The sequence below is a fragment of the Eumetopias jubatus genome, unplaced genomic scaffold, assembly GCF_037043125.1.
Source record: "Eumetopias jubatus isolate StellerSeaLion01/CBP00866 unplaced genomic scaffold, mEumJub1_p1.0 scaffold_12, whole genome shotgun sequence".
Lineage (NCBI taxonomy): Eukaryota > Metazoa > Chordata > Mammalia > Carnivora > Otariidae > Eumetopias > Eumetopias jubatus.
Genome location: NW_028274818.1, coordinates 86,855,299 through 86,869,191, shown reverse-complemented (window position 1 = coordinate 86,869,191; position 13,893 = coordinate 86,855,299). Strand labels below are relative to the sequence as shown.

Genomic DNA, 13,893 nt, shown 5'->3' with positions numbered 1-13,893 from the left:
CCCCACTCATGATACGAGGAAGCTGTGAGCAGGAAGGATGTTGCAGCCTCAAATGGAGGAGGCTTATTCTGCCCATGCCCTTTTCCTCCCAAGAGAGTGAGTGTTCAGATGGACAATAGCCAGGCCAAATATGACAACAGAACTCTGACCCACAATCTCTGTAGCAGAATGATCAGGGCCTATTAATGACTGCCAGAACTTCTATTTTGATGTCCCTGCTTCTACCTTGGGACCAACCAGAAAAAATTACATAGCTATGCAAACCGACTACATAGGAGGCCCCACTTCTAGTTCACCTGCCTCCAGCTTCCGCTGGGCAACAGCCTCTAGTCAGGGCAGACCTGAAGCCTTCCCAATGCAAGACCCTTTCCCAATGCAAGCTCTGTGTCAGTAGGCTCTGTTCTCTTTTGGGAGGGTCTTCATGGATTTCTAGACTCCCTTTCTGCTGAGTGGGGATGCAGATATGAGGTGAATCGTGAGAGCTAGAATGGAAGGGGCAGATTGTGGAATTGCCATATACCCTGGACTGTTAGAAACACACACACACACACACACACACACACCCCCAGAGGAGACTTTTTGGTCTCAGACTGAATGGTCAAACTTCATCTGTTTAAACTGTACTAATTTGGAACTTGTGCAAGTTTGCCTGGAGCGCCCTGGGCAAAAGGGTACATTTGCACTGGATTAAAAATCACAGTTTGCTGAGCAGATTCATGTACACCCGATTTCACTCATTTACTGGGATATTTGAGGTACTTTAGCCTCTTTCATTTGCATACAATGACTGATATGCTAATTACAATAGACTCTGACCTATTCATTAGTACTTAGAGCGCACTTAGCCTGGGTGGCCTAGGAATGCTTGGAATGGAGAGGAATAAAGCTGTTCCGGGACCTGCAAAATTTTGAATTCTTGCCAATTTTGACTGGACTCCCCCAGTCGGGATGAACAAGCAAAACTTACTCTTTCTTGGATGTTTTGTGTCCCCAGTATAAATCTGTCTTTGGATACAGCTCTGGCCACCACGTAGCCCAAGATCACAGGACACCACTCTGGATGGGTGATGTGTAAGGCCAATTCATTAAAGTCTACATACAACCGACCTACCCTTCTTCTGGTCACTCCAGTGTCTTGGTGGTGACAGCTCCCACTGGTCTCCATGTCCCTTCTCTATGCCCACAGGGGAAGCACAGAGGGGGCAAACTCCCAGACTGGCTCCTTGGTACCATGGTCTCAGTCATTTGATCTCCTATAAGAAGCTTGGGGCAGGAAGATGGGCCAAGATACAGAACTAATGTCTTAGGCTTTTGTGTCCTCCAGTCTCCTAATTCACTCTCATTTTCAGGAACCTTGCACCACACTTGACCAAGCAAAGATCAAGTGGCCCCTGGAGGTTCAGCGATCCTTCTCGGCTTACAAGTGAGTACCTTGGAGCTACCTGGGAATCATGACCCAGAAGTGTAGTTCTTTGGAACATTCCTGTCCATGCCCCCAGGCCTCCCAACACCTCTCCACCCATTCACACATTCATCCACCAACATTTTCTGTGTGCCTCCTGTATGTTAGCATGACACAGTCTTGATTCTGGAGGAGCCATGGTCTATGGTGAGACAGACATTTATACAAATAATGCTAATCTAATGTGACAAAAGCTGTAACTGAGATGTGTGCAAACTACCAAGTGAATGCGGAAGAGTGAGCAGATAACTCAGCATGTTTGGGGAAGGCTTCACAAATATCAAGCAGGTGACACTTGAATGGAGTCTTGTGGAAGCCTCCATTAGCTGGAGACATGGGGTGGGGCTAGAGGGTAGGGAGAGGAGGCATTCTAGGCAAAGACAGGAGGACTTAAAAGAGTCAAGAAAAGGCATGTAGTTCTGTGAGGTTGGAACAGAGGATGAGGGAAGGAAGATCCCAGAAACTGGAGTTGAGGTTGTCTTGGGCATCCTGCTGGAGGATTTGGGCTTTATTCCAAGGTCACAGTATACACACCCAAAGCAGGGTTGTGGACTCACATGACAACAGGGGCCAGGCAGATGATGTCAATCAGTGAGGTGGGCCAGGAAGCCCCAGGAGGCTCAGGCTTTATCCAAAGGCGGCAACTGATTGTTGCCATGCTACAATGCACTCAGTGTCACCTAGTTCCCATTAAAAAAAAAAAAAAAGGAAATCCGTATCTTTATATGAACACTCCCAAGTTTTAACTGTTGGAAATTATTTCAAAACATCATGCTGGCCAAGCAAAAACATCTGATGTCCTATCAGTCCCTGGGCTTCTGAAAGTTTGGCACTTAAGATCTAAAGCTTAAGCAGAGAGCTGTCACAGTCAGACTTATGTTTCAGAGTGTCCTCACGGATCTCCATATGATGTTTCTACAGCAGCCTCTGCCAGCAAGAACCTCTTTTCCCCATCTTCACCCCCTTGCTCCTTGCCCACGTGGTTTTTGCATCCCTCGCTGCCCTCCGGGACCACGCCCACCCCTCCCTGTCCTCCCGGACCACGCCCACCCCTCGCTGCCCTCCCAGACCAACCTCTGCACTAACCACCCCCTCCATCTTGCACAAGAGGAGCCGGATGAATGAGCCGTAATCCAGGCCTGGCTTAAAGAGAAGAGCCCAGCATTAAGGACACGAGAGAGCCATATTTATTTCACATGGACAAGCATGATTCCTTCGCATGCTGAACATGAAAGCTCGCGTGAGGAAAGTACCCGTAACAGCAGAATTAATGTGCTTTTGTCCACAGGAAGCAGGGAGGGTCACAAAGTGGTTTTCAAAGACAGTTGCCCTTCAAGCAAAGTTGAGACCACAGGCTTTGAAATCTCTGGTTTATTTCATCATCAAAGGGTCTGTCTGCTGGGAGTGGCCAGGGGTGCTTCTGGCTCTGCAATGTCTCGATGAGCTAAGGTCAGGAGGAAGAGGATGGTCTGCTGTCCCACCACCCAGGGTGGCTAGGGAGAGTGAAGCTCAGAGGGGAGGTACATGCCACCAGGAATTAGCAAGTCCACGCTGGGGTGGACAGTGACAGGGACAGACTGCTGTGTTCACAGCAACAGAACCATCACCACTTATAATATCTAGCATAATCAGAAGATCTGCTCTTCTTAAAGCAGTTTCCCAAGGCCTCTGATGGGCTGAAGGGAAATGATTTGAAATTGACCAGACATGGCAGAAGCAGGTCAACTTTGCCTAGACAGACTGGGGAGAGGTAGTGGCAGGGACCCCCGGTCTCATGGCCTTTCAGGACAATGGAACCCGAGATGGGAAAGGGGGCTGGAGCCTGGGTTTGGTTTGCTGGGGGAAGAGGATCACAGGCTCTAGGGCCAACCCTCATGGAAGAGACGAGCAGAAGAGTCCTTGCATCTTGGTGGCTCACTCCCACCTGAAGTCTTGTCCAACCGTTTCATAAAATTTAATATTATAAGGTCTATAAAATTCCCGGAGCTGGTCTATCACTTCCGGATCAATCTGTACATGAGTTCTGCCTTTCGATTTGCCCAGGCACCGAGGCAGGAGACTCGATTCTGTTTTTCTCAAGCAAGGGAATCCTTTGGTCTTATTGAAGTAGAAATGCTTGTCCGTGATGAACCTCTTGATGCCCAGAAAGTCCTGGACCCGGCCCATCTCGCCCGCTGGGTCGGTGATGAGCCGCTCGCCGCTGACGAAGTGGATCTGAGCCAGCGGGAAGTACTGCAGCCAGCTCTCCAGGTGCAGCGCATACATGCCAATGCGGATGGCGTTCCATGACACGTCCACCTGGCCCAGCGTGCGGTTGCGGAAGGACAGGCCCTCAAAGGTGGGGATGTCCGGCTTCTTGGAGAGCGTCTGCGTGTAATCCGAGATGGCTCGGGTCACTGGGTTCCGCACGACCACGATCAGCTTGGTGTCCCGGGACATGTTGAAGATGCGCCGAGGGGCCTCCTGAGTGACAAAATAGCTGGGTGTCTTCTCCAGTGTGATCTGGCTCTCAAGGGTCCGGGGCATCAGGCTCCTGTGGGGCAGAAGCAGCACATCGTCAGACTGTGTCCCCCTGGGGAAGGGGAGCAGGGAGATCACGAGTGGGCCCCCCCCCCTCGGTGACATCTGAGCTCCACCTGCATTCTCTGGGGGAGAAAGCCACTTTAAGAACTAGTCTTTCAGCAAGCATGACGCTTACAATACTGTGTTGTCGACTATAATCACTACACTGCATTAGATCTCCAGTGAGGAAGCCACTTCAACTTGTGCTAGTTGTTTAAAAAAATCTTTAACAGGTCTGGTCCCAGGAATTCAGCTGGATAGTGATCAAACCGTTCTGAACACCTACGAACTCAACAGGAGATCGAAGAAAAGAATAGCAACAATTCTCTGAACAGAAAAGCGACCACATTCTGGAAGATAGGATGTGCAGAGAAGTGAATCCGAAGTGATATTCAGGATAGACGGCGGGGGAGGGGGGCCTCTGTCGGCTGCTTCTGGCAAGTGATAGAGCCGCGGAGCACAAAATCAGAACTTTTAGAAGTCGGCTCTGCTGAGGGACGTCGCTCCAGTGGCTAAGCGGGGGGTGGAACCCTCGCTGGGACAGTGTGGTCTCAGGACCCTCGGGGTCACACAAAGACCGGGGGTGCCTGAGTGTGGCAGAGCTTGCAGGTATCGGAGCAGGGAAGCTGGCTGCAGAGACAGAGCAGAGGAGTGGGCTCTCAGCTCGGGGTTGCCATAAACTGTGATCGGTGACAGTTGGGCCACTGCTCCTCCAGCAGGGATCCAACAAGGGGCAAACCCGGGGAGACTCCCCTTCCTCCCTGGGAAGGAGCAGCACGGGAGCGCACCGCAGGACACTGCTGGATTTAGAGACTCCACACAGGGTTGGGTGCCAGAGATAGAAACACTCGGTCACAGTCCGGGTGAACACGGAGTGCGGCCGGAGACCGGGGAGACGAGAGTGACTGCTATTCTCTGGAGGCACACTGAGGAGCAGGGCCCCGAGTTCTCGGCTCCTCCGGGGCGGAGATTGGGAGGCCGCCATTTTCACCGTTGTCCTCCAAAGCTGTATCGAGAGCTTGCAGGGAACAAAAGCTCCTGAGAGCAAACCCGAGCAGATGACTTAGCCTGGACCTGGCAAGGGCGGGGCAGTTCCGCCTCCGGCAAAGACATTTGGGAACCACGGCAACAGGCCCCTCCCCCAAAAGATCAGCAAGAACAGCCAGCCAAGACCAAGTTTACCGATCAATGAAAACGGGAGAACTCCAGCACTAGGGGAATACTGCACATAGAATTCATGGCTTTTTTACCATGATTCTTCAGTCTTTCAAAGTTAATTTTTTTTTAACTTTTTTTGTTTGGAATTTTTCTTTTTCCCTTTTTCAACCAACATCTTATCAATCCCTTTTTTAAAAAGCATTTATTTTTCAATTTTAGGGTCATATTCTATCCCTTCATAGTAGTTACACTTATTTTTGGCATATATATATATATATATATATATATATATATATATATAAAGTTCTCTCTTTAAAATTTTAAGATACAGTTTCTTCTAACAGATCAAAATATACCCTAAATCTCTAGTGTATGGCTTTGTTCTAGTCTCCTGCCTGATCACAGAGGATTTTTTTTAAATCCTCTTCTTTCTTTTTTCAAACAACTTATCAATTCCTTTTATAAAATTTTTTATAATTTTCATCTTTACAGTCATATTCCATCCCCGCATCATATTACCCTTATTTTTGTACATATATAAGTTTTCCTTTCTTTAAAATTTTGGGAGGCACTTTCTTCTAACAGACCAAAATACACCCAAAATCTAGTGTGTGGCACTGATCTATGCACCAGCCTGATCATATTTGATCATATTCTGTTTTTTTTTTTTGTTTTTGTTCTGTTTTTGTTTGTTTTTATCTTTTTCTTTTTCTCTTTCTTTCCCTTTCTTTTCCCCCGGTTTCAGGTCTTTTCTGATTTGTTTAGAGTATATTTTCTAGGGACATTGTTACCCTGTTAGCATTTTGTTCTCTCATTCATCTCTTCTTCTCTGGACAAAATGACAAGATGGAAAAAATCACCTCAACAAAAAGAACAAGAGGCAGTACTGACTGCCAGGGACCTACTCAATACGGACATTAGTACGATGTCAGAACTAGAGTTCAGAATGATGATTTTAAAGATACTAGCTGAGCTTGAAAAAAATGTGGAAGTTATTAGAGAAACCCTTTCTGAAGAAATAAAAGAACTAAAATCTAACCAAGTCGAAATCAAAAAGGCTATTAATGAGGTGCAATCAAAAATGGGGGAATTAACTGCTAGGATAAATGAGGCAGAAGAGAGAATTAGTGATATAGAAGACCAAATTATGGAAAATAAAGAAGCTGAGAAGGAGATAAACAACTACCGGATCACGAGGGCAGAATTCGAGAGATAAGTGATACCATAAGACAAAACAACATTAGACTAATTGGGATCCCAGAAGAAGAAGAAAGAGAGAGAGGGGCGGAAGGTATATTGGAGCAAATTATAGCAGAGAACTTCCCTAATGTGGGGAAGGAAACAGGCATCAAAATCCAGGAGGCACAGAGAACCCCTCTTAAAATCAATAAAAATAGTTCAACCCCCGACATCTAATAGTAAAACTTACGAGTCTCAGAGACAAAGAGAAAATCCTGAAAGCACCTCAGGAGAAGAGATCTGTAACCTACAATGGTAGAAACATTAGATTGGCAACAGACCTATCCAGAGACCTGGCAGGCCAGAAAGGACTGGCATGATACATTCAGAGCACTAAACGAGAAAAATATGCAGCCAAGAATACTATATCCAGCTAGGCTGTCACTGAAAATAGAAGGAAAGATAAAAAGCTTCCAGGACAAACAAAAACTAAAGGAATTTGCAAAAACGAAACCAGCCCTACATGAAATATTGAAAGGGGTCCTCTAAGCAAAGAGAGAGCCTAAAAGCAACATAGACCAGAAAGGAACACAGACAATATACAGTAACAGTCACCTTACAGGCAATACAATGGCACTAAATTCCTATCTTTCAATAGTTACCCTGAATGTAAATGGGCTCAATGCCCCAATCAAAAGACACAGGCTATCAGATTGGATTAAAAAACAAGACCCATCAATATGCTGTCTGCAAGAGACTCATTTTAGACCCAAAGACACCCCCAGATTGAAGTGAGGGGGTGGAAAACCATCTACCATGCTAATGGACACCAAAAGAAAGCTGGGGTGGCAATCCTTATATCAGACAAACTAGATTTTAAACCAAAGACTGTAATAGATGAAGAACGACACTATATCCTACTTAAAGGGTCTATCCAACAAGAAGATCTAACAATTGTAAATATCTATGCCCCTAACGTGGGAGCAGCCAATTATATAAGGCAATTAATAACAAAAGCAAAAAAACACATTGACAACAATACAATAATAGTGGGGGACTTTAACACCCCCCTCACTGAAATGGACAGATCATCTAAGTAAAAGATCAACAGGGAAATAAAGACTTTTTTTTTGGAAATGAAGACTTTAAAAGACACACTGGGCCAAATGGACTTCACAGATATATTCAGAACATTCCATCCCAAAGCAACAGAATACACATTCTTCTCTAGTGCACAAGGAACATTCTTCAGAATAGATCACATCCTAGGTCACAAATCAGGTCTCAAGTGGTACCAAAAGATTATCATTCCCTGCATATTTTCAGACCACAATGCTTTGAAACTAGAACTCAATTACAAGAGGAAAGTCGGAAAGAACTCAAGTACATGGAGGCTAAAGAGCATCCTACTAAAGAATGAATGGGTCAACCAGGAAATTAAAGAAGAATTAAACAAATTCATGGAAACCAATGAAAATAAAAACACAACTGTTCAAAATCTTTGGGATACAGCAAAGGCAGTCCTGAGAGGAAAGTATATAGCAATACAAGCCTTTCTCAAGAAACAAGAAAGGTCTCAAATACACAACCTAACCCTACACCTAAAGGAGCTGGAGAAAGAACAGCAAATAAAACCTAAACCCAGCAGGAGAAGAGAAATAATAAAGAACAGAGCAGAAATCAATGAAACAGAAACCAAAAGAACAGTAGAACAGATCAACGAAACTAGGAGCTGGTTCTTTAAAGGAATTAACAAGATTGATAAACCCCTGGCCAGACTTATCAAAAAGAAAAGAGAAATGACCCAAATCAACAAAATCATGAATGAAAGAGGAGAGTTCACAACCAACACCAAAGAAATGCAAACAAGGATAAGAACATATTATGAGCAACTCTATGCCAGCGAATTAGATAATCTGGAAGAAATGGATGCATTCCTAGAGATGTATCAACTACCAAAATTGAACCAGGAAGAAATAGAAAACCTGAACAGACCTATAACCACTAAGGAAATTGAAGCAGTCATCAAAAATCTCCCAACAAACAAAAGCCCAGGGCCAGATGGCTTCCCAGGGGAATTCTACCAAACATTTAAAGAAGAATTAATACCTATTCTTCTGTAACTGTTCCAAAAAATAGAAATGGAAGGTAAACTTCCAAACTTGTTTTATGAGGCCACCATTACCTTGATTCCCAAAAGCAGACAAAGACCCCATCAAAAAGGAGAATTACAGAGCAATATCCCTGATGAACACGGATGCAAAAATTCTCACCAAAATACTAGCCAATAGGATACAACAGTACATTAAAAGGATTATTCATCACGACCAAATGGGATTTATTCCTCGGCTGCAAGGTTGGTTCAACATCCGCAAATCAATCAACGTGATACAGTACATTAACAAAGGAAAGAACAAGAACCATATGATACACTCAATAGATGCAGAAAAAGCATTTGACAACTACAGCATCCTTTCTTGATCAAAACTCTTCACAGTGTAGGGATAGAGGGTACATACCTCAATATCATAAAAGACATCTATGAAAAACCTACAGCGAATATCATTCTCAATGGGGAGAAACTGAGAGCTTTCCCCCTGAGGTCAGGAACGCGGCAGGGATGTCCACTATCACCAGTGCTATTCAACATAGTATTAGAAGTTCTAGCCACAGCAATCAGACAACAAAAAGAAATCAAAGGCATCCAAATCGGCAAAGAAGAAGTCAAATTCTCACCCTTTGCAGATGATATGATACTTTATGTGGAAAACCCAAAAGACTCCACCCCAAAACTGCTAGAACTCATACAGGAATTCAGTAAAGTGGCAGGATAGAAAATCAATGCACAGAAATCAGTGGCATTCCTATACACCACCAAGACAGAAGAAAGAGAAATTAAGGAGTTGATCCCATTTACAATTGCACCCAAAACCATAAGATGCCTAGGAATAAATCTAACCAAAGAGGAAAAGGATCTGTACTCAGAAAACTATAAAATACTCAGGAAAGAAATTGAGGAAGACAGAAAGAAATGGAAAAACGTTCCATGCTCATGGATTGGAAGAACAAATATTGTGAAGATGTCAATGCTACCTAGAGCAAACTACACATTCAATGCAATCCCCATCAAAATATCATCAACTTTTTTCAAACAAATGGAACAAATAATCCTAAAATTTGTATGGAACCAAAAAAGACCCCGAATAGCCAGAGGAATGTTGAAAAAGAAAAGCAAAGCTGGCGGCATCACAATTCCGGACTTCCAGCTCTATTATATAGCTGTCATCATCAAGACAGTATGGTACTGGCACAAAAACAGACACATAGATCAATGGAACAGAATAGAGAGCCCAGAAATGGACCCTTAACTCTATGGTCAACTAATCTTTAACAAAGCAGGAAAGAATGTCCAATGGAAAAAAGACAGTCTCTTCAACAAATGGTGTTGGGAAAATTGGACAGCCACATGCAGAAGAATGAAACTGGACCATTTACTTACGCCACACACAAAAATAGACTCAAAATGGTTGAAAGACCTAAATGTGAAACAGGAGTCCACATTTAGGTCTTTAAATATGGACTTTAACTTTAAATGTTCTCTCTAAAGGAGAACACAGGCAGCAACCTCTTCAACCTCAGCCGCAGGAATTTCTCCCTAGAAACATCGCCAAAGGCAAGGGAAGCCAGGGCAAAAATGAACTATTGGGATTTCATCAAGATAAAAAGCTTTTGCACAGCAAAAGAAACAGTCAACAAAACCAGAAGACAACCAACAGAATGGGAGAAGATATTTGCAAATGACATATCAGATAAAGGGCTAGTATCCAAAATCTATAAAGAACTTATCAAACTCAACACCCAAAGAACAAATGGTCCAATCAAGAAATGGGCAGAAGACAGGAACAGACATTTTTCCAAAGAAGACATCCAAATGGCCAACAGACACATGAAAAAGTGCTCAACATCGCTCGGCATCAGGAAAACCCAAATCAAAACCTCAATGAGATACCACCTCACACCAGTCAGAAAGGCTAAAATTAACAAGTCAGGAAACGACAGATGTTGGCGGGGATGCAGAGAAAGGGGAACCCTCCTACACTGTTGGTGGGAATGCAAGCTGGTGCAACCCCTCTGGAAAACAGTATGGAGGTTCCTCAAAAAGTTGAAAATAGAGCTACCCTACGATCCAGCAGTTGCACTACTGGGTATTTACCCCAAAGATACAAATGTAGGGATCCGAAGGGGTACATGCACCCCAATGTTTATAGCAGCAATGTCCACAATAGCCAAACTGTGGAAAGAGCCAAGATGTCCATCAACAGATGAATGGATATAGAAGATGTGGTATATATATATACAATGGAATATTATGCAGCCATCAAAAGGAATGAGATCTTGCCATTTGCAACGACGTGGATAGAACTGGAGGGTGTTATGCTGAGTGAAATAAGTCAATCAGAGAAAGACATGTATCATATGACCTCACTGCTATGAGGAATTCTTAATCTCGGGAAACAAACTGAGGGTTGCTGGAGTGGTGGGGGGGTGGAGGGATGGGGTGGCTGGGTGATAGACACTGGGGAGGGTATGTGCTATGGGGAGCACTGTGAATTGTGTAAGACTGTTGAATCATAGATCTGTACCTCTGAAACAAATAATAAAATATATGTTAAAAAAAAAAAAGGGGGCAGAGGAAGATGGCAGAGGAGTAGGAGACCTGGATTTCGTCTGGTCTCAGGAATTCAGCTGAATAGGGATCAAACCATTCTGAACACCTACGAACTCAACAGGAGATCGAAGATAAGAAGAGTAACAACACTCTGAACAGAAAAGCGACCACCTGCTGGAAGGTAGGACGTGCGGAGAAGTGAATCCGAGGTGATATTCGGGAGGATAGACGGTGGGGGAGGGGGCCTCCGTCGGCTGCTTCTGGCAAGTGATAGAGCCGCGGAGCACAAAATCAGAACTTTTAGAAGTCAGCTCCGCTGAGGGATGTCGCTCCAGTGGCTAAGCGGGGGGTGGAACCCTCGTGGGACAGTGTGGTCTCAGGACGCTCGGGGTCACAGAAAGACTGGGGGTGCCTGAGTGCGGCAGAGCTCCCAAGTATCGGAGTGGGGAAGCCGGCTGCAGAGACGGAGCCGAGGTGCGGGCTCTCAGCTTGGGGTTGCCATAAACTGTGATCCGCGGCCCAGTCGGGCTACTGCTCCTCCAGCAGGGACCCAACAAGCAGCAGAGCTGGGGAGACTCCCCTTCCTCCCCCGGGAGGAGCGGCGTGGAAGCGCACCGCAGGGATCTGCTGGGTTTGGAGACTCCACACGGGGTTGGGTGCCAGAGATAGAAATGCTCAGTCACAGGCCGGGTGAGCACGCAGTGCGCCGGAGACCAGGGAGACAGGAGTGACAGCTTTTCTCTGGAGGCACACTGAGGAGCGGGGCCCCGAGTTCTCAGCTCCTCCGGGGCGGAGATTGGGAGGCCACCATTTTCACCCTGATCCTCCAAAGTTGTACCGAGAGCCTGCAGGGAACAAAAACTCCTGAGAGTAAACTGGAGCAGCTTGCTTAGCCCCGACTCACAAGGGCGGGGCAGTTCCGCCTCCGGCAAAGACATTTGGGAACCACGGCAACAGGCCCCTCCCCCAGAAGATCAGCACGAACAGCCACCAAGCCAAGACCAAGTTTACCGATCAAGGAGAACGGGAGAACTCCAGCGCTAGGGGAATACTGCACATAGAATTCATGGCTTTTTTACCATAATTCATTAGTTTTTCAAAGTTAATTTTTTAACTTTTTTTTTTAATTTTTCTTTTTCCCTTTTTCAAACAACATCTTATCAATCCCTTTTTTAAAAAAACATTTTTTATTTTTCATTTTTAGAGTCATATTTTTATCCCTTCATAGTAGTTACCCTTATTTTTGGCATATATATATATATATATAAGTTGTTCTCTCTTTAAAATTTTGGGATACAATTTCTTCTAACAGATCAAAATATACCCTAAATCACTAGTGTATGGCTTTGTTCTATTCTCCTGCCTGATCACATTCTCTTTTTTTTCTTTTTTTTTCTTTTTCTTTTTAAATCTTCTTCTTTTTTTAAAAAACAACTTATCTTATCAATTCCTTTTATAAAATCTTTTATGATTTACATCTTTACAGTCATCTGCCATGCCTTCATTGTATCAACCCTTATTTTGTACATATATAAGTCTTTCTTCCTTTAAAATTTTAGCAGGCACTTTCTTCTAACAGACCAAAATATGCCCAAAAGCTAGTGTGTGGCACTGATCTATGCACTAGCCTGATCATATTTGATCATATTCTGGTTTTTTTTTTTGTTTTGTTCTGTTTTTGTTTGTTTTTATCTTTTTCTTTTTCCTTTTTTTTTCCTCTTCTTTCTTTCCCTTTCCTGTCCCCTGGTTTCAGGTCTTCTCTGATTTGTATAGAGTATATTTGCTGGAGACGTTGTTAACCTGTTAACATTCTGTTCTCTCATTCATCTGTTCTCCTCTGGACAAAATGACAAGACGAAAAAAATCACCTCAGCAAAAAGAACAAGAGGTAGTACCGTCTGCCAGGGACCTACTCAATAGTGACATTAGTACGATGTCGGACCTAGAGTTCAGAATCATGACTTTAAAGATACTAGCTGGGCTTGAAAAAAGCGTGGAAGTTATTAGAGAAACCCTTTCTGGAGAAATAAAAGAACTAAAATCTAACCAAGTCGAAATCAAAAAGGCTATTAATGAGGTGCAATCAAAAATGGGGGCACTAACTGCTAGGATAAATGAGGCAGAAGACAGAATCAGCGATATAGAAGACCAAATGATGGAAAATAAAGAGGCTGAGAAAAAGAGAGATAAACAACTACAGGATCATGAGGGCAGAATTCGAGAGATAAGCGATACGATAAGATGAAACAACATTAGAATAATTGGGATCCCAGAAGAAGAAGAAAGAGAGAGAGGGGCAGAAGGTATATTGGAGCAAATTATAGCAGAGAACTTCCCTAATGTGGGGAAGGAAACAGGCATCAAAATCCAGGAGGCACAGAGAACCCCTCTCAAAATCAATAAAAATAGGTCAACACCCCGACATCTAATAGTAAAACTTACGAGTCTCAGAGACAAAGAGAAAATCCTGAAAGCAGCTCGGGAGAAGAGATATGTAACCTACAATGGTAGAAACATTAGATTGGCAACAGACCTATCCACAGAGACCTGGCAGGCCAGAAAGGACTGGCATGATATATTCAGAGCACTAAACGAGAAAAATATGCAGCCAAGAATACTATATCCAGCTAGGCCATCATTGAAAATAGAAGGAGAGATAAAAAGCTTCCAAGACAAACACAAACTAAAGGAATTTGCAAACACAAAGGCAGCCCTACAAGAAATATTGAAAGAGGTCCTCTAAGCAAAAAGAGAGCCTAAAAGCAGCAAAATCAGAAAGGAATACAAACAATATACAGTCACAGTCACCTTACAGGCAATACAATGGCAGTAAATTCATACCTTTCAATAGTTACCCTGAATG

General features: G+C 44.0%; 1 protein-coding gene across 1 annotated transcript in view; it reads right to left on the bottom strand.

Moving 5' to 3' along the window:
* Window positions 1-3,376: 3,376 nt before the first annotated feature.
* HS3ST2 (heparan sulfate-glucosamine 3-sulfotransferase 2) overlaps window positions 3,377-13,893 on the bottom strand; it is a 99,438-nt gene continuing 88,921 nt past the window's right edge. The window contains exon 2 of the mRNA XM_028090438.2: window positions 3,377-3,995. Coding sequence (XP_027946239.1) covers window positions 3,377-3,995 — 619 coding nt within the window. The remainder of the gene's footprint in view (window positions 3,996-13,893) is intronic.